The sequence below is a fragment of the Triticum dicoccoides genome, chromosome 7A (genome assembly GCF_002162155.2).
Source record: "Triticum dicoccoides isolate Atlit2015 ecotype Zavitan chromosome 7A, WEW_v2.0, whole genome shotgun sequence".
Classification (NCBI taxonomy): domain Eukaryota; kingdom Viridiplantae; phylum Streptophyta; class Magnoliopsida; order Poales; family Poaceae; genus Triticum; species Triticum dicoccoides.
The window spans coordinates 235,406,878-235,427,321 of NC_041392.1; the positions used below are offsets into that span (position 1 = coordinate 235,406,878).

Below are 20,444 nucleotides of genomic sequence, written 5' to 3' on the forward strand. Positions count from 1 at the left end.
AAAGTGCTCAGAGTTTGATCTGGTTGGATTCTCGGATGCTGATTATGCTGGTGACAAAGTCGATCACAAGTCTACATCAGGCACATGTCACTTTCTGGGACGATCACTTGTATGTTGGTCTTCAAAGAAGCAGAACTGTGTATCTCTCTCCACTGCTGAATCTGAATACATTGCTGCTGGATCTTGCTGCGCTCAGCTTCTGTGGATGAAGCAAACACTCAAGGACTATGGCATTCATCTGAAGCAAGTGCCACTTTACTGCGACAACAAAAGCGCCATCAAGATCGCCAACAACCCAGTTCAGCACTCGAAGACAAAGCACATTGAAATTCGTCATCACTTTCTCAGAGATCATGTTGTGAAGGAAGATATTGATATCATACACGTCAACACTGAAGAGCAATTGGCAGATATCTTCACCAAGCCCTTGGATGAGAAGAGGTTTTGTAAGTTACGGTGTGAGCTAAATATCCTGGAATCCTCAAATGTCCTGTGATCAGGCACACATTCTAACCCTTATGCATATTGATGACTTAGATGTGCAACACACAAAGTAAAGTATATCTTCAATCAATGAAGACATACATTCTAAGTGTGAATACATTAATGTGGAATTTGACTTCGGAGTGCCACGATAATTGTGCGCCGTCTCTGGGTCTAATACTTCCTATACGGTGGGTAATGCCACCACCAAACGTTCTATTTTGAAGTGTTTCACTCATGGTGTTACCTTGCAATGTCTTCACATTTGGTTTGGCTTCGATCTCAACATATTTTCATGATTATCTTCACTATGTTGATTATATATATATATATATACTAGTGTTCTGTCCTCTACAGCATTCACTTATAGCTATGTCTTCGTGTTGAATCTTTTGAACTAAGTGAATGTGATCGGACCCTAACCTCTCTATGCTTTCTATCTCAAACTCTATCTCTCCAAGTCATATGCATTCTATTGAAACTGTCGAATGCCTTCTCTGCGTCCTTAGCAGCAGAAGATACAGAGACAACCATTAAGTCCGTTTTCAATGCTCATTCCTACACATGAAATCCGGAGAAGTAGGAGCGACCACCCAACAACCCAGGCGTGCGTGGGACGTGGAACAAACCCCAAAATTCTGCATAATGGCCACGTGTTCCTCAGATGCGAATCGCCAGGGGCACCTGTGTAATAGCACAGTGCCGCCCCTGTGCCTATAAATACACACTCACAGCGGTCATTATCTCTTCTTCCACCCTCGCACGAATCCTAGCACCACCACTAGCTCTCGACGACGCCGGCGACGAAGCGCTTCGCTGCCGCAACCTCTCCAACGCCGTCTTCACGCCGACCACGGACATCGTCCTCTCCGCCGTCGCCGTAGGTGTCCTCCGTCACCAAGTTAGGGCATGGAAGAGTGAACTGCTCGGCCTCATCTCCCACTCCGTCTAGCAGTTCTCAGTGTGGTAAATAAAACTCCCTTTTTACAGCACCGTTGATCCTATTGATCTGTCACTTTCTACCACAAGCAGTTTCTGTTCACACAAGCTAGATCTCTCTCATACTGCATCTCATAACATGCCTAGTATATTCACTTGTGCTTCACAAGGTAGTTAGATTCCTCACTTGTACTGATCTGTGGATTCGTACAAATCTGGAACCAACTTCTTATCTATGAGTGAATGTCTTCGCACGATGAGGTCAATGTCTTCTAAACATATTTATCTTTAAAATCTTCTGAGAATGCATATGACCTCTTCCCCTTCCCTCGCACCTTAATGCTGTCACAGGTACATGTCCGTGGGAGAATCCTTTGGTTCTCATAGTCTGCATTCATTTGCAGAATTCTTACAGCATCACATAAATTCTCCCGAAGCCAGTTCCTGTTGGTCCAGCAAACAAAAACCTTTGAAGCCTTTGAACGTCTTGAAGCCTTTCAAGTTAAAGTTTATGGCTTCAGAGAAAGCAGCAAGGAAGGGTGGCAGAAAGCATTGTGGTGAGACCTCCAGAGATCTGCCAGATGAACTCTCAGAAATGTACAAGACAGATCCTGAAGAGGATTACAGTCAGCGCAAGACCCGAATCCAATGGATTCGAAGATATTGGGCAGAACAATGGTTCAAATACAGATTTGTGACCCAGGAGTATGCTGAGAAAAACGCCATCAAGAGACCGTGGGGAGACATCCTATTCAAGAATCTTCTACCCAGGTCCAGAGATGAAGCCATTGCTCACGGCTTCTATCCATGCATGGTCCGTGGACCACAGCCTGCTGATGCACACTCGTCGTCACTGCTATGGTGTCGTGACGACAATCTGTTCAAGCGCAACTTCCAGTTTGCTCAGAACTCAGCGAAGCAGAACAAGAAGACTTTTGGGTTAGACTTCAACCCTGGTCCCTCATATCCAAGGGCAGATGGCACACGACATGCAGAACCCAATGTCATTGGTCCTTTCACCAACCTTGAAGGCCTCATCACCTACATCTTGGTTCAAGGGACTGCAGTGAATGAGCCTGCAGCTGACACTGAGTCTGATGACGCGCCTGCAGTGCCGAAGCCAAAGCAGTTGAAGAAGCCAAAAGCTTCAAACCGGCCCCTTCACCAAAAATCTCAAGGGCGAAGCCATTGGCAACTGCACCTCCTGAAGACAGTGTGCAGTCTGAAGACTTATCACGCGTCTCCAAGCCCCAGAAGGCCAAGATGCCTCTGTCTCACACTGGCAAAGAGCTAACAGCTGATGCCATTCTGCGCAACGACGACATTGATCTGTCAAGTGATGAAGATCTTGCAGATGACGCTCTTGAGCAACTCATCAAGAGCAAAGAAGAAGCAGAAATCTTCAATGATCTGCCTCTCTTTGATGTCACCATCATCCACAACTTCATTGACGAGTGGTTTGACACGCCAAACATCAGCTTTGAAGATCTGCAGCTACCCATTGGCCTCAGTGTCGCCTTCCAAGGCGCCATTGCTTCAGAACTTGCTATTGCCCAGCGCATTGTTGAACTGAAGCAGAAGATTGACTATGAAAAGGCTCAGTTCAAGAAGCATATGGCCAAGCTTAGCGTGCAAGAAGTGAAGAACTTCAAGACAATGATGCACAAGCTCAAGGAAGCCTTTGTGAAGAAGCGTGCAGAAGCTCAGGGTTCGCGTGAGCGCATGAAGACTCTGGCTGACAGATGTGTGCAAGCCTATAATGAGGCTGAGAAGCGCAAGGCACTTGGGCGTCCTGGCATCGACCCCAGGATGGCCGCAAAGAAGAAGAAGAAGCCTGCTACGGCTGAACCTGATGCACCAAGGCAAGAAGTAGTTCCGATTGTCTTCCCAACTAGACTGACTGGCTCGAAGCCAAAAAGCCGGTCAACAGCTTTAGAGCTCAAGAAGACAAGAACTGCTGAGGCTGAAGCCAGGAAGAGGAAACACTCTGAAGCCTCTCCTACTGCCCCCACCAAGAAAAAGAGAAAGACCAAGAAAGCTCGGGCTACTCCCACAGAGCCCTTGATAGTTGAACCCATTTCTATGGTTCATCCTGACGCAGAATGTCAACTGACAGTTCATGAGTCTGCTTCCACAGAGGCTCCTGAAGCTGAAGACATTCCAGCAGCTGATCCCATTGCTGCTGAAGACATTGGTCATCATGACAATGTAGAAGATGATGCAGTCCTTCCTCAGTTTGAAAATAGCGAACTCATCAGCATTGGTCGTCCACTGACGCCAATTGCACAGGATGCTTCATGGGCGGATCACCCACAAGAGGAAGAAGACTATGAAGCCCAACCCACTCCAACTTCACAGGCGTCGTCTGCGTTACGCAGGCTTCGCAAAGGTCCAAAGCCTCAAGTCTCTGCTGAAGACATTCCGGCTGCATCAGCCGCAGAAGAAGAAGTACCACAAGATCCCACTCCCCTGTTCCACCAAGAAGTAGTTCTCCAGGAGAACGTGCCTGTGACCGACCCTCCAGCTAGTCAAGTGGAGGATGAAAATCTTGAGGCTGCCACAACCAACAATGAAGCTAATGTGGAGCCCTCCCCAGCAAAAGCTTCAGAAGACAACGAAGCCACTGATCCCGCCACTTCTGTTCCTGAGTCTGCTGCCGGTCCCCAATTCAACTATCATGTTGAGCACCGGCCTCAGGTCCAGAAGTCAATCCCAAGACTGCCAAGGTTTCCAGGTCCTGCATCAGCACCTAGCTCCTTCAACATCAATGGCTTCAGGGCAGACAACACGTTCTTCAATAGCTCCAGGAACCCCTACTCAAGGGAAAGGATATCATCTGATCGGTTCTGGAGCTATCCTCAGCGAAGCTATTACTCTTGCATTCTTTACAACCAGGTCGCATCTTCCCACACAAGCGCCTTGACATTGAAGCTATAGCTGGTCTGCCCTGTCTCGAGGAAGCGTTGGATTGCTTCAAGCAAGTGGGTCTGCTGTAGTTTGTTACTGCTGAAGAGCATTGGAATGAAGAGCTGCTGCTACAATTCTATGCCACACTTCACATCAAAGGGTACAGCAGAGATCCGAAGACTTGGGTCCTGGAGTGGATGACTGGCAACGTTCATCACGAAGCCAATGCATTTGACATCATTGAGCTCACTGGCTTGCCCACTCCTGGCGATCTCTTCGAGCAAGGCTGTCAGCTGCATGCTGAAGCTATTGAGAGCATCTTTCAGCGGTCAGAACCTAATATGAGTCAAATGCTCAGCATGATGAAGCCATTGCCCCAAGATGCTGCGTATCCCACAGAGTTCTTCGTTGAAGACCTTGAGTACCTGCCCAGAACCATCTATCACATCATCAGGCGAACTCTCTGGCCTATCAAAGGGCACTCTCCAAATGCCAAGCTTCAGGGTGCAATGAAGACTTTGGTCTTCTATATACTTCATGGAAATGCTTCAATGCACAGGACTTCTTCATACGCCAACTTGCTGCATCAGGCATTGATCTATTTGGTTTGAAATTCTACGCCCCTTGGATCATACGGCTGATCAAGCTACACTCCGCCATCTCGTATCAGCCCTCAGCCCGCAACCATCGGATCTTCTTGCCTGACGTGGACATGTCTACTGAAGCCATATATTCTGAGCCTGCCAAGCAACCTCTAAGTCTTCAGAATGCAGACCATCAGAGTTTTACTCAGAATGTTGAAGATGTTGAAGCAGTTTCTCGGGTGTATCCTTTGGCTGGCACTACACATGCACCACACCCTGCTTCCACTGAAGCCACTGACAGTGCCACTGCTCCAAGACCCAAGAAGCGCACTCGTGTTCTCAACGACCGAGAGCTTCTTATGGCTCTACATCAGAAATAGGATAGGCATCATGACTGGCTGAAGCGTCAGATGAAAAGCCTCTTGGTGGATGTTAATCGCACTCGAAATCTTGCCACCAAGAATGCTTTCGTTGCCCATGAAACATGTCGCCGCACATGGAAAGGGCTCACGATGACATGTTCTGAAGCTGATCTTCAAGAGGATGGCTTCTCTGAGAGATTCAAGTTTGACTCCACACCTCCTCAAAGGGATGTGCTACTAGGAACTCCATCCCTTGAAGACTCTGAGTTCTCTTCATCTGCTGCCACAGTGACTGCCAGAATTATTAAGGAAGAAGATGATGCTACTTCATCGCCACCTCCTTCAGCACCTCCAAGCTCTTCTGCACCGCCAAACAACACCAACAACCCTGCTACTTCACCTACTCCTCATGGGAACGAGTAGAGGCTCTATGTCTTCAAACCTTTTTGGTCATTACTGACAAAAGGGGGAGAAGCATATGAGATTGATAGTCTTCAAGCGGGTCCATATGGGCGGGTGCTTTATATTTTGCTTCGTGCTTACAACTCTCGTTTTTGCTACATTTGGTTCTTATGAGTTGTAACACTTAAACTAGATGGTCGTCTGCTACTTATTTGCCACCTTGTATTGCGAAGATAAATTCCGCATGTGCGACGATAAATTCCGCACTTAGCTCATTCTGCAGACGTCCATTTTCCATTATGCATGTCATTATCTTCATATACTTTCACATGCATAGTGGATTGTCATCATAAGTTGAAGTGGATCTCCACAAGTACAACCCGCCATGTGCATTTACATTCCAAAAGCAAATTAACTTATATGCACATCTTCAGGGGAGCCCTTGCAACTTATGAAGACAATTCCTTATCCTTTACAATTTCACAGATTATATTCCCCGTTGAAAACTTCAACTAGTTTGTCATCAATCACCAAAAAGGGGGAGATTGTAAGTGCATCTAGTGCCACCCCTAGTTGGTTTTGGAGTATTGACGACAAACCTAGTTGAGGGACTAATGTGTTTGTGAGAATTGCAGAATAACACAGGTAGAAGTCCCTCATTGATTCGGTTTTACTACCAGAGATGACCCCTAAAAATATATGAAGACATTGAAGTCAAAGGTGGTATATGAAGATATTCACATTGAAGACTATGACAAGAGAAGACACTATATGAAGCCTATGGAGCTTGAAGACTTAGATCTTTCGTAGTTCTTTTTATTTTGTGTTGAGTCATAGGAACCACCGTACTATTAAGTGGGGTCCAAGAGAACCAGTCAGAATGACTGAAGTGATGCCTAAACCAAAAACCTATGTCTTCGAGTGAAGACTATGAGAGCGAATCTTGTCCAGAGTCGGACAAGTCGGCTTTGCTTGTAGCCCAAGTAAAGTTGTCGTGTGAGTTTGAAATCTGACCGTTGAAACACGTGTTAGTTCCTTAGTGACCCAGGGTCATTTCGGACAAATCAGGTCGGGTTGCCAAGTGGCTATAAATAGCCCACCCCCTACAACCATAAATGGCTGGCTGCTCAGATTGAAAGTACGGCTTTTGTCGTTTGAGAGCAACCCACCTCGAAGCCTTTGAGAGAGAATTCCTTGCGAGGATAAAGACCTAACCACCAGAGCCAGAGAGAATTGGGCATCACTTAAGTCTTCTTGTCTGTGTGATCTGAAGACTTATTACACTTGTGGACTGTGCATCCTCCAGCCGGTTAGGCGTCGCGTTCTGAGCATCCAAGAGACACTGTGGATTGCCGGTGAACGAAGTCTGTGAAGGTTTGGGAGTCTACCTTGAAGACTTACCAGAGTGATTGGGCGAGGTCTATGTGACCTTAGCTCAAGGAGAATACGGTGAGGACTGGGTGTCCGGGACTGTGTGTCCTAAGGTTTAAATACCTAACCGCTCCAACCAGACGTACAGTTGTCACAGCAACTGGAACTGGTCCAACAAATCATTGTCTTCAATGAGTCACTGGTTTCATCTCCACTTCACTTTACTTACTGTTACTCATTGTGAAGTCATTGTATGTTTGCACTATCATTTGTCTTCACTGAGTGACTGCATGTTTTGTTTGGCTTCACAATAACTTCCTACCTGATCCTTACTACCTAGCTGCTATTAGTCTTTGTGCTTTCACTTCATTGAATACTTGACTATGGTTTGTCTAGTGTAGTCTACCTTCCGCTGCATGGTAATAGGTTTAATTCTATCGTTTGTCTTCAAAACTTCTATGTTCTGAAGACTTTCATAAAAATCGCCTATTCACCCCCTCTAGTCAATATAACGCACTTTCAGGTGGCAAATGGTAAAACCAATGTTGGGCCTTGCTGGAGGAGTTTTATTCAAGGCAAACTGTCAAGCGGTTCCCATTATAACCCAACCGCGTAAGGAACGCAAAATCCGGGAACATAACACCGATATGACGGAAACTAGGGCGGCAAGAGTGGAACAAAACACCAGGCATAAGGCCGAGCCTTCCACCCTTTACCAAGTATATAGATGCATTAATTAGATAAGAGATATTGTGATATCCCAACAAGTAAACATGTTCCAACAAGGAACAAACTTCAATCTTCACCTGCAGCTAATAACGCTATAAGAGGGGCTGAACAAAGCGGTAACATAGCCAAACAAAGGTTTGCTAGGACAAGGTGGGTTAGAGGCTTGGTTCAACAATATAGGAGGCATGATAAGCGAGTGGTAGGTATCGCAGCATAGGCATAACAAAAGAGCGAGCAACTAGCAAGCAAAGATAGAGGTGATTTCGAGGGTATGGTCATCTTGCCTGAGATCCCGCAAGGAAGAAGAACGAGTCCATGAAGAAGACAAATGGACGTAGTCGAACGGATCCTCACAACTCCAGAACGGAACCGAAGCTAATGAGGGAAACAACCCGGAAAGAAGCAAACAACATAGTAAACAACCATCACATAACATGGCATGATGCACAAACAAGTATGATGCATGTCCGGTTGAATGAAGCATGGCATGGCAAAAATGCACAAACAATCCTACAAATTAAGTGGAGCTCAATATGCGACGGGATGCATATTGACAAAACACCACAATCCATTATTTAGTTCGATCTCGTTTATGTACCCAACAATATTAAATGTTGTTAAGCATGTCAAGAGGTGAAACATAAAGGAATTATCTATCTAAACAATTTAATTGGGGCCGGATATAGCAAACAACAAATCCGGTAAATCCCCATATGCATTTAGCAAATTAATGCAAACAACAATTTTAAACATTCTTGATGTTGTTAACATGATGCGGATGACATGAACAAGATTATGCAATTTTTATTAAAAGTTGACAAGAGCATTATGAAGCACTTGTCACCGTGGTGGAGAGGAAAGGGGTGCCACGGCAACGATAACGAAAACGGTGCCACGGCAACGTTCCGGTTCCGGAAACTCGATTGAGATGCCGGTGGAAAAGAACAAGTGTGACGGGAGCATGTCATGCGATGAACGGTGGGGTGCTCCCGGTTACCGGGTTCCCACGAGTCGACGACGGTGACAAGGCAAAAGAGGGGCAACGTGCACCGACAATTCGAGCATGGAGCAAGCACGAGCATCTCATACACCACACATGCATTCGTTCACGGGCGGTCGTCTCAGGGTTATACCTTCGAAGCGTGCGAGCGGGACAGTACTCGTTCGGTGCAAAGTAGAGGAAGTAGCCGTTCTCACGATGGCAGTAGTGGAAGTAGTCGTTCTCGCACGCTCTAGGGTCGGCGGTAGAGGTTCTCGCGATCTCGGCGACGGTAGTGGTACATGTTTATCATTGCACGAGTTTCCGTAGACGTTCATGTCATCGGTGTCGTGGTACTTGGGGTCTTCGGACTTTCCGGTCCCGTTCTTGCGACGATAGTCGTTCACGTTCGTTCGGAGAGGTACTTGATGACTCCAACGTCTTCGGGGTGACGGTAGTGGTACACACAACGTCGGGGTACTTGTCGGTCCGGTCTTGGCGGCGTAGATGTACACGTTGTCGGGATACTTGTCACATCATCGGGTGTAGTTGTACATGAGGGTCTTGACGAATCCAAAGGGGTACTTGACGGGTCCGGCCTTGGCGATTCAGGTTTCGTAGTGTCCTGGTACTTGATGCTTGGGATTGATTCCACGGTTGCATGCATCCACGGCAACACAGCGCAGATGCAAAGAGGCAACGACTTGGCACGGTTCCGGTGGTCGAACAAGGCAGGGCAGCTCGGCCACGTGCGCTGCGGGCGGCAGAGGACAAGCAGAGGAGCAGCAGCGCGAGGGAAGGCAGCGACGCAGGCGAGGAGCAGCCCCAGTGGCGGAGCTCCATGGGAGGCGTAGCCATGCGCGGCTGCTGAAGATCCTCAAGCAGAGAAGAAGCCGGCAGGCTGCGGTGCCCGGCGGCCCTGGCGACGCGGTAGGGCGGGTGAGCTCGACCCTTGCGCCCATGGCGGCAAGGAGGAAGACCATGAAGGAGGCGCACGGGTCGCGGGCTCCTGGCGGGCAGAGTTAACACAGGGGAGGCGCTGGTCCTGGCGCGGCGGTGGGCTTGCCGGCGTCGGGGATGATGCAGGAGAGGAGAGGCCGGCGGCCGTGGTACAAGAAGCAACCGAGGCGCGGCTTCCGGCCATGGCGACGGTGAGGCGGGTCAAGGGCGGCGTCGCTCCTGGTTCCAGCGGGAGGAAGAACATCCCAGTCGTCTTCGGGAGGCGCGAAGCAGAGGGAGGAGAGGAACTGCGAGCGAGAGAAGGTATCGGGTGAAGGGGAGAGGTCGAGGGATGGCGGCGCGAGTGAAGATGCGAGGGAGAGGATCGATCGGGATGGGGTTGGCTCGGGCGCCTAGGGTTAGCGCAGGGCGCTGGGCCTAGGGTGCAAATGGCCTAGGTGGGCCGGCGCAGGAGGCCCATTGTGGAGGGCGCCGGCTGGGCCTTAGAAGGAGAATGGGCCTGCTGCTCTCTCTCTCACTCCTCTCTAAAACTTCTCCTTTTATCTCCCAAAACAGAAAAAAATCGAAGAAAAAGAGAATAAAGGAAGTGTTAAGGATAGAATTTGCGCGGGAGGTTAATTTCCCCGGACTCATAAAGATGAGCTTGTTCCAAGAAAATAGGAAAGAGCACACGTGTGAAGTTTGAATTCCAACTCATTTGAATTTAATTCAAATGAGTATGAGAAGAAAGTCGGTATTCGATAGGTCCAAAAATGTTGGGGATTTTGTTAGAGCTCCGGAAAATTGTGAAAGAATTATTGGCAAGACTAGAGAGTCGAAACTTGAAGAAGAAAAAGGCCAAGGGATTTAATATGCAAGTGAGTTCGCGGGTGATTCCAAAACAATGGAATTTTAAATATAGCTCCCTAATAACGGGAGGATATGTTATAAAGAGAATCACCATGTGAATTCCCTCGATTTAAATGGACCGAAGATCCATGCAATTTATTTAGAGAGTTTTAGTTAGCTTTGAGAAAAGATGACATGATGACATGATGCAATGCACATGATGCAACGAACCAAACAAATCTCACGACGAAATCCGAAAACCCTGGAAGGCATCTGAATCTCCGGTTTTGGGGCGTTACAGATCAGGTGTGAACGGTTTGAAAAACCTTACGATGACATGTGAGGCCCCAAGAGCGGTAGACTATATCAAATGTGGAAAAATAATAAAAGTAACGCTGCCCCGAAATAGAAGTACAGCCCGAGTCCAGTGGTTGATCGTCCTGTGGTGTATATCTGCATACAAAAATGCTTCACTCACGGACATCACTCATAGAAACACACCTAGGGACGGAGGTGGCAGCGACTAATTCATCCCACTCCCCTGAAATCCTGGGGTGGGGCTGCATTCCCTTCAATCTTTTAATGACACCCCTCTCCGTAAACTTAAGTCTGTTGAAAAATGCCTGTAAGTGTAGCATTGCTCATCTGCATATCATGTACTCCTTTCCATGCAAGGTACGTCCATTTGAGACACAACTAATTCCAGACGAACGGAGTATCTGTTTTCTTTCTTACTTTTATAGTATTTTTTGATTTACAAAGAAAAGAAATGGCAAGATTTGGCTGAGTAGAAACGGATGTCCAGCAATAGCATGCAATGCCTACGCGGGATTATCAATGAGGCGGTCGCTTGCTAACGAACGAACGAAGGAACGAACTGACTAAGCAACCAACTAACAACCCTCCTAGAAAGACTGTCAAAAGGAAAACGAACCCTCCTAAACCCCCGCGTGAAGAAGACGAGATCGGTGCTGGCAGTATTTATTAAACACTGGAGGCAGCTCTGGCTGTTGGTGACGTCGATCTCTCTCTAGCTCTCTCTCTCACCCCGCTCCGCGCGATGGAGCACCAGCCGCCAGCCGACGACGTCGTGGTCCAGCTGAGCGCCGCCGCCGTCGCGGCTGTCGACGAGAGGAGCTCGACGATCCACGACGGCGAAAATGCCGGCGCCGGGGATGGCGGCGGCGGCGCGCGCCGCACCTTCAGCCAGTACTACAAGATGGAGCACCGCAAGGCCCCGGTGCGTACCGTCCTATACCATAAAACTTTTGCGGATTCATCCACCGACGCCATTTCTGGTTCGCTGACGCGATGGATGGATCGATGGATCCATGCATGTGCGATGGCAGGATTTCAAGTGGTGGCAGATCGGGGTGCTGAGCTACCAGTCGCTGGGCATCATCTACGGCGACCTCGGCACGTCGCCGCTGTACGTGTTCTCGACCGTGACGCTGCCGGACCCGGGGGAGGAGGACTTCCTCGGCATCCTCAGCCTCATCCTCTGGACGCTCACCCTCATCGGCCTCCTCAAGTACACCTTCGTCGTGCTCCATGCAGACGACCATGGAGAAGGTAACCGCCGCCGCTACTGGATCGATCTCCTTCCCATTACATTACGGTGACCTTTGGTTGACGGATACTGCTGCGTTGATCTCTTATGTCCCATAATCTAATCATATGGGTACTACTCCCTCCATCCCATAATGTAAGATGTTTTTTGACACTACACTAGTGTCAAAAAACATCCTACATTATAAAACGGAGGGAGTAGATCCGAGTAGTTTTGGCAAAATCCTGGTATCATATTTGGCATGTAAGTACAGATCCGCCTTTTCGGATTACCTAACGTAGTAGATTGGAATCATCAGTGCGTATCTCAGCAGCTGGTCTCGAGATACGTTGTTGAATGTTGGTCGCCGTATGATTTTTTTTTCTATCCAGACGTTACCCCGGTTCCATTTTGCATTAAAACAAAACCATCAGTCCCACTCCAGTTCCAAAAAGTAAAAACGAAAAGTCTGATACACGAGGCAGATTTTGATGCAATTTGAATGTTCTGATCTATTGCTTGATCCACTGGGAGAATAGGAGTTAGTATTAGTTGATCATGAATATATGAGAATACATTTTTAAGTAACTGTAAGATTCGTGCAAACTTTTTAGGGGTGCGTACTGAACCAAAACTCAAGAAAAATGGCCAAGAAAATATTTCCACCACCATACAACTCTGTATCTACAGTAATACCACAAGCACAAAATGCCCTAAGAACGTACTCCCTCTGTAAAGAAATATAAGAGCGTTTAGATCACTATTGTATTTCTTTACAGGGGGGGTTCTTGATTGTTCGGATTTGATATTAGTTTGCTTGCCAAAAAGAATCTTGTGGACTTGTTGCAATGGGATTTCAGAGCGTACTTTTACACACACGCTTACTTCCTGAAGGTGGTACCTTTGCCCTGTACTCGCTCCTGCGTCAGCATGTGAATTTCAGCGGAAGCATGCCGATGCCAGTCACACGGCTGGCATCCGACATTAATCTCAAGTTTCACAGCAAGAAGAAGAAACTGCCGTCTAAGATGCGCGAGTTCTTGGAAAGAAGCACAACAGCACAGTCAGTCATCACCTACGTCGTATTGATCGCGACTTCCATGGTGATGGGTGATGGTGCCCTCACTCCAGCCATCTCAGGTACTCCAACCTGGTCGTTCCTATTAGCCACTTCAAGAGTGACAAGAAATATGATTTTAATTCCCACAAGTTGAATATGTCCTGACGTTTCTGTTTCTTTCTAAAAAAACAGTTCTGTCGGCCGTTCAAGGAATCCAATCAAGATCTCCTAAGATAACACAAGGTAACAGCTGCTCATTTGCTTGTTTTTGCTAGCGCGGTTCTACTTTACAAGGCCAGGAAGAACAATAGTAACGATCTGTTTGCTTGTTCCAGACCATGTTGTCATTCTAAGCGTGATTATATTGATCATTCTGTTCCTTTTTGAGAACTATGGGACAAGCAAAGTCAGCTTCGCTTTCTCTCCTATTATGCTCCTATGGTTTGCGTTTGTCTCGCTCATTGGACTGTACAATATTATCAAGTATTACCCACCAGTTCTCAAAGCCGTGTCGCCACTCCACATAATAACTTTCTTCGCAAGGAACAAAAGAAAAGCCTGGGAGCAACTTGGAGCAATTGTTCTATGCATAACGGGTTAGCACTTTACTTCTTATGTTGCTTAATATTCAAATCATATATATATCTACTAATTTTGTTTTCATTTACTTGATCTCATTATGGCTAAACGTCGGTGATTATAATCAGGTGCCGAAGCTATGTTTGCTGACCTGGGTCACTTCAACAAGTCATCGATTCAGGTAAATGAGCATTTAATTTTAAGATGATAAAAATTCAAGTGCTAACTGTATTCCTTCCTCCCCCCCCTGCAGATGGGATTTTCAGCAGTAGTTTATCCATCAATGATCCTTGCATATTCTGGCCAGGCAGCATTTTTGATCAAGAACCCTTCTAAGCTCAGCACGACGTTCTACAGTAGCACTCCAGAGCCCTTGTTTTGGCCCATGTTTATCATAGCTACTTTATCTGCTATTGTTGCAAGCCAGGCATTAATATCAGCCAGTTTCTCCATCATTCGACAATCAATTGCATTAGGTTGTTTTCCAAGGGTTACGATGAAGCATACCTCAGAAAAATATGAAGGCCAAGTATACTCTCCAGAGGTCAACTACTTCTTGATGATCACGTGCATCGTGATAACTTACGGGTTTAAAGGGGGGCCACAGATCGGGCAAGCCTTTGGTGAGCAATCTAGTATATGCTCGTATTATTCCTAATTGTCAATCTATTATATGGTCATGTTATTTCTAATTGCAACTGACCATATGAGATTCTATCCATGTGAAATAAAAAGTTATTGCTAAACTACAGCCATTTAACACCACCGAACATAAGAAAATGTTACTATACGAAACAGCTGATTGTTTGGTTGGTACTTGCACAATATGAGAGTAGCCTACCATTGTTATTGTGCTCGAAACAAGAAAGGAAACACTTCTCTGTTTGGATAGATGCAATAGCAGTAATGCAAAAGGTTGACATGCATTGGTTGCAATCTGACTGGACGTTCTTTCATTTTCTTTGCAGGCACAGTAGTGATATGGGTTATGCTGTTTACAACAACCCTCATGACAGTTGTCATGGTTGTCATCTGGCAAACCAACATCATAGCAGTCGGCCTGTTTTTCGCTGTCTTCTTTTGCATTGAAGGAATTTACATGACCTCACTTCTAAACAAGGTCTTACAAGGTGGCTGGGTTCCATTTGCAAATACTGCATTTTTCCTTGCAATTACAATGTCTTGGACTTATGGGAGACGCAAGAAGAATGAATATGATGCGGCCAACTTGGTGGGCAAGCAGGAGTTCATTAAAATAGTAACACGGAGCAGCCAGGTACCTGGGATATGCATCTTTTGCACAGACTTGATGAATGGCATTCCACCTATTGTTCGCCACTATGTTAAGCACACGGGTTCCATCCGTGAAGTGATGGTATTTGTCACTGTGAGGATTCTTCCAGTGAGATCTGTCCTTCCAGAAGAGCGCTTGCTCGTAGACAAACTAGATCATGTTGGTGTTTATAGGTGCATACTCCAATATGGCTATATGGATAACCACAACATGGATGATGATGACTTCGTTGTATTGGTTGTTGCATCCCTCAAGCAAATAGCTGACAATGATGAGATCTTACTGTTGGATTCAGCTTTCACAAATGGAACAAGCTTTGTGATTGGAAGGACTATTCTAAAGATGAGCATCACAAGGAACTGCTTCAAGCGCTTCGTTATTAATAACCTTTACAGGTTCCTGCAAAAGAACTTCAGGTCCAACATGTCTAGTCTGAAGATAGCTCCTGGCAAAACATTGCAGGTTGGAATGCACTATGAGATCTGAGGAAGGCAACTCGCAGATGCATATGCATGGGATCCTGATGTTTTGAGTGTGTAACATTTGTGAAGATGTCATTTAGATATTTTCCAAAAGCTATCTTGGTCAAACTTTAAAGCGCGCCAAAGTTTTGTATGTTCCACATTTATTCGTAGACGTACTAGAGAGGTTTTTGTTCCAGCATGGTGATATTTAGTTGTTTGATGAACTGCGAAATCATTGGCTGTTTAATTCCAATTATACATGCATGAATGCCAATTTTCAAATGTCGGTCAAATTGCTAAAACTGGCAAGAAATATATATTTTTATCCATTAGAGTAGCATGCAGTTAAGGCTTTGTTGTTGTACAGTGTCATGCAATTGATTATGTCAACATCTCCAATGAATGCCTGTATTTGGTAATTAGTTATACCTATATATCTTTGGGTCATTTTGGTTTGATTAGTGTTTTGATCAGAATGTTTGCCTACATTCTCTATGAACAAAAGAATGTCACCTAAATCATGTTCTTTAGCAAAACTAACTGAATGTTTGGTTGCAAATAATATTCTCACGCTAGTGACTTGCATATAGAACATCAGTGATGTTTACCAGGACAGTTTTATTTCACGGCTAACAATTTTGCGACACTATTCATGTGGATAGTGTAATATTTAGAAGTGGCTGCAAGGGTATACTGCTCTTAACATACAGAAATTAATAGAAGCAATCTTCAGAAGCTTACCATGTTGTACAAAATGATTGTGTTTCTGGAGTAACGATACTCCTAAAAACGCTAACAGAAAACGAACAGGTGGAATTTTTATTGCTTGTTGCACTCATATATAACTTAATTGTAATCTAATAACAAAGATTACAGAGAAGAGAATATTGGAACACCAGGTACGGTGACGCCTGAATCTACGATGAAGATGTTGCCAGTTATATATGATGCCTTTTCATGGATCAGAAAACGAACCAGCGATGTTAATGCTGGATCGGTAGTGCCATTTGTCTTAAGTGGCACAATCTTCGAAACAACGGTGCTCAACCATCTCTTTTGCAACAGAGGAGCAGTTATTTCTGACTGGAATATTCCAGGCGCAATTGCGTTCACTCTAATTCCATACCCTCCTAGTTCCAAAGCCATTATCTGCACCAACACATCAAATATACCCTTTTACAAACACAATACCAAAACAAACGTTTGATGAGGAATAGTGGCGGTACCTTCGTGACAGAATGCACGGCCGACTTGGAAGATGCGTATCCAATGGAGCCAGGCAGATTGCCACGGTTGAGGCCAGCAACAGACGAAATGTTGATTACTGAACCCTTTATCTTGGCATCACGCATGTGTCTACATACATGCTTGGCGACGAGCCATAATCCGGTAAGGTTTGTCTTGATGAGTTTATCCCACTCATCCTCAGGCCAATCCAGTGAGGAATGAACACCTCCTGAAGTATACAAAGACAACGACTCTTACAATAATTAAATGCACAAGGTTAAGACGTTCAGTAATACGATAGCTTTTCTCCCCTTCTCTGAGCCAAATTACCAGTGCTATAAGATCACGCACGCTCGTAATTAAACTGTTGACCAAAATAATCACACATTTGAGCTCAATTTGACAAGTATTTCCAGTTGGAGATAAATATAGGACCCGTTGACTAAGGGGAAATCACTACAGATGTTCACACGGCGAATCGCACCCCGTATAGGTATAGCAGACTGGTTACCTCGGAGGCCAGCGTTGTTGATCAAGACGTCGATGCGGCCGAAGGCGTCCCAGGCCCTCTGCACCGCCGCCTCGACGGCGGACCCTCCGGCGGCGACGTCGAGCTCGACGGCCACCGCCCGGGGATGGCTGGCGGCCGCGTCCGCGGATGCGTTGACCTCGTCGCAGAGGGAGCGGAGGCGGTCGGCGCGGCGCGCGGCGGCGACGACCCGGCAGCCGGCGCGCGCCAGGTCGAGGCAGAAATCGCGGCCGATGCCGGAGGAGGCGCCCGTCACCAGCACAACCTGCCCTTCCAGCCTGCTCCACGGGGGAACCCCAGCCTTCTCCGGCAGAGACGACGCCATAGCTGGAAAGTGGAGTTGGGTCGCCACGCACTGACACACCTGGGTTGTTGTGGAAGTTAAAATCAGAGTCTCGTAAAAAAAAATCACCCCCGAACACAGAGCGTTTTTTTTTGAGGTACACAGAGCGGTGGGTTGAATGCTTTGAATTCACTCGTACTGAAATATACTCCCTCTATAGAGGACACATTTTTTAGCCAGTTACACCAAAAAGGATTTATATTCCGTTACAGAGGGAGTATGCACGTATACATACTCTCTTTTTTCTTTTATAAAAAACGTATACATATACTGATGAAAAGACAAGATTTGAGAGGCGAAATTTTTATTGTTCGAACAACAACAACAAGAAGAAGTACTACTACCACAAACAAGCCTTTCGGTCTCAAACCAAGCCTTCCATCTCGCTTTACGAAATATTGATTATTAAACCATTTAATTTGGCATCACGTATGCGCCTATATACATGCTTGGCGACGGGCCATAATTCGGTAAGGTTGGTCTTGACGACTTTATCTCAATCATCCTCAGGCCATGTAGTGAGAAATGAACACCTCCTGAAGTCTATGGATAAATCTTTGGTGACATTTCAATCCTTTAGATCTCTTTTTACGGACTCCTCGCATGTTAAGTTTGATCTATCCCGACGTCTCTTATAATATTGACACACCTAAACCACCTTACTACGTAGTGATGCTTCTTGAGGTCCTATACAAAAGAAAAAATTGTTTATAACTTACTCTTGTCGGTAAAGGCCTACCTAACCTAAGGATCTACTTCTAATCAATATCATTGTTGTGGATTGTGTAGCTTAGATGATTAGGTACCTTGTGGTAAAAGCAAACCATCATGGTTTAAATACTAGACCTAATACTTGCAGCTACAAAACACATGTAGTGACATCGTCAATCTTAAGATATGTCAGTTTTGAACGATTAATCCTCGGCAATAAATAATTCGACTGCAAAGAAAAAAATACAAGAACACATCAACTCAACATAGAAATGGAATTAACTCCCACATCAAAAATAGAACAAAAGCACCAAAGTCTCCAAGACAAACCCCACCTCGTGTTGTGGCAACCCCGCGTCCTACAAAACAAGCCAAATCAATTTCTCAAAGTAGCACAAAAGGTGTCTCACCAAAACCACATAATACATCAAGAGCCTCATGGTAGTTTGAGGACGCACAACTACTTCGTAGAGACCGCCCCATCTGTCATGACAAAGAGATTAAGACCTATATATCAAGAGCAATCTTGGTAACCCTACTTCAACGAAGGTGAAAAAGCGCCTTTAAAATTCCACGTCATTAAACCCATTAAGTGTCGCGTGAAGGACGGCCAACCAGCTGTGCCACATGGCGTAAGCTGGTTGACCGCGGTGAGAAATGTTTTGAATTTTTTTAGATGAAAGTGATGATTATTTTTAAATGTATTTTTTTAGATGGATGTGAGGACCTTTGGTACTTTTTAAATGGAGAGTTATGCAAAATGACGCTCGCTGGTAGGCTGCGGTGGTAATTTTTTTTCTTTTTTTCCTTTTTACAACTTTTTTAGATGAAGGTGAGGATTTTTTCTGAGATGTGTCTTCAGACGGAGGCGAGGACTCTTTGTATTTTTATAAAACAAAAATATGCGCACAACTTTCTCTCAAGCGGCGCCACAGGCCCCCAACCACTAGTCCTTATAAAGATGCACTCCTATACCCACCATAAATTGAGGTTGTTGCCCTATCTGTTAGAAACCGTTGGACAATTGCAGCAAGCCAACAACACCTTGTGAGGTCACTGTTCAGAATTCCACTATCTGGCACGTAGGTGAGGCTCCACTTTTTCGTATAGGAGGATAATCACCAGCCTCTATGTCATGTGATGCACACATCCACTAGGCAACACCACACGCCAACATCCTACGTCACTCACTAAACGGCATCGTGAACCCAAAGATCGTTGCGTCGCCATCCACACATCCAAGAAAATGGGCAAATATTTAGGCGTCATGCATGTTTCACGGTCATATAACCAAGGAACTAGAAGAAACATTTGTGGCACCACTACAAAAAAGACACATCCGTGACATTATGGTCCAAACTGTCATGGAAGTGACATTTCCATGACGCTAATTATGACAAAACATCTATCATCACATATGTGGCGGGCTCCTACATCTATGAATAAAAAATAATAACAGAAAATGATCTTTTCGTCTTGGGCGTGCCGGAGGCAGACTCGCATGACATTCTTTGGGTCACTCATGACGTAAAAAATCATGGTAGAAGTGAGGGCGAGAAAATTTATGGGGAATTCCCGGTATATGGTGGGCAATTGGTGGGTGGTCGTGTTGGGGAACGTAGCATGCAATTTTAAAAAAAATCCTACGCTCACGCAAGATCTATCTAGGAGATGCATAGCAACGAGAGGGGGAGAGTGTGTCCACGTACCCTCATAGACCGAAAGCGGAAGCGTTTGACAACGCGGTTGATGTAGTCGAACTTCTTCTTGTTCCGACCGATCAAGCACCGAACGTAAGACACCTCCGAGTTCTACACACGTTCAGCTCGATGACGTCCCTCGAACTCTTGATCTAGCAAAGTGTCGAGGGAGAGTTTCGTTAGCACGACGGCGTGGTGACGGTGATGGTGAAGTGATCCACGCAGGGCTTCGCCTAAGCACTATGATGCTACCTCTTGAGCTTGCGTTGGTTTTTCCCTTGAAGAGGAAAGGGTGATGTAGCAAAGTAGAGTAAGTATTTCCCCTAGTTTTGAGAACCAAGGTATCAATCTAGTAGGAGACAACGCGCAAGCCATCGAATACCTGCACAAACAAACACCAACTTGCACCCAACGCGATAAAGGGGTTGTTAATCTCTTCATGAT

At 45.8% G+C, this 20,444-nt stretch overlaps 2 protein-coding genes across 2 annotated transcripts; one reads left to right on the forward strand and one right to left on the reverse strand.

The window, feature by feature from the left end:
* The first annotated feature begins 11,604 nt into the window (after positions 1 to 11,604).
* LOC119330205 (potassium transporter 26-like) lies at positions 11,605 to 15,924 on the forward strand. The gene is made up of 8 exons (XM_037603324.1): positions 11,605 to 11,784; positions 11,894 to 12,116; positions 12,988 to 13,233; positions 13,346 to 13,396; positions 13,489 to 13,749; positions 13,861 to 13,913; positions 13,986 to 14,355; positions 14,701 to 15,924. Exons 1-8 carry the CDS (start codon positions 11,605 to 11,607, stop codon positions 15,510 to 15,512), a joined length of 2,196 nt encoding a protein of 731 aa, XP_037459221.1. The 3' UTR covers positions 15,513 to 15,924.
* Positions 15,925 to 16,235: 311 nt separating this feature from the next.
* Positions 16,236 to 17,606, reverse strand: LOC119330206 (3-oxoacyl-[acyl-carrier-protein] reductase FabG-like). The gene is made up of 3 exons (XM_037603325.1): positions 17,229 to 17,606; positions 16,717 to 16,946; positions 16,236 to 16,639 (listed from the first exon to the last, which is right to left on the reverse strand). Exons 1-3 carry the CDS (start codon positions 17,569 to 17,571, stop codon positions 16,361 to 16,363), a joined length of 852 nt encoding a protein of 283 aa, XP_037459222.1. The 5' UTR covers positions 17,572 to 17,606; the 3' UTR covers positions 16,236 to 16,360.
* Between the last annotated feature and the right edge of the window lie 2,838 nt (positions 17,607 to 20,444).

What these genes read in the sequence shown, in the direction of transcription:
- LOC119330205 (XM_037603324.1), top strand. Translation starts at nt 11,605, where the DNA reads ATGGAGCACCAGCCGCCAGCCGACGACGTCGTGGTCCAGCTGAGCGCC. An exon ending in AATTGTTCTATGCATAACGG is followed by an intron (nt 13,750 to 13,860) that starts GTTAGCACTTTA and finishes GATTATAATCAG; the next exon opens with GTGCCGAAGCTATGTTTGCT. An exon ending in ACAGATCGGGCAAGCCTTTG is followed by an intron (nt 14,356 to 14,700) that starts GTGAGCAATCTA and finishes TTTTCTTTGCAG; the next exon opens with GCACAGTAGTGATATGGGTT.
- LOC119330206 (XM_037603325.1), bottom strand. Translation starts at nt 17,571, where the DNA reads ATGGCGTCGTCTCTGCCGGAGAAGGCTGGGGTTCCCCCGTGGAGCAGG. An exon ending in CAACAACGCTGGCCTCCGAG is followed by an intron (nt 16,947 to 17,228) that starts GTAACCAGTCTG and finishes TGTATACTTCAG; the next exon opens with GAGGTGTTCATTCCTCACTG. An exon ending in CCGTGCATTCTGTCACGAAG is followed by an intron (nt 16,640 to 16,716) that starts GTACCGCCACTA and finishes GTGTTGGTGCAG; the next exon opens with ATAATGGCTTTGGAACTAGG.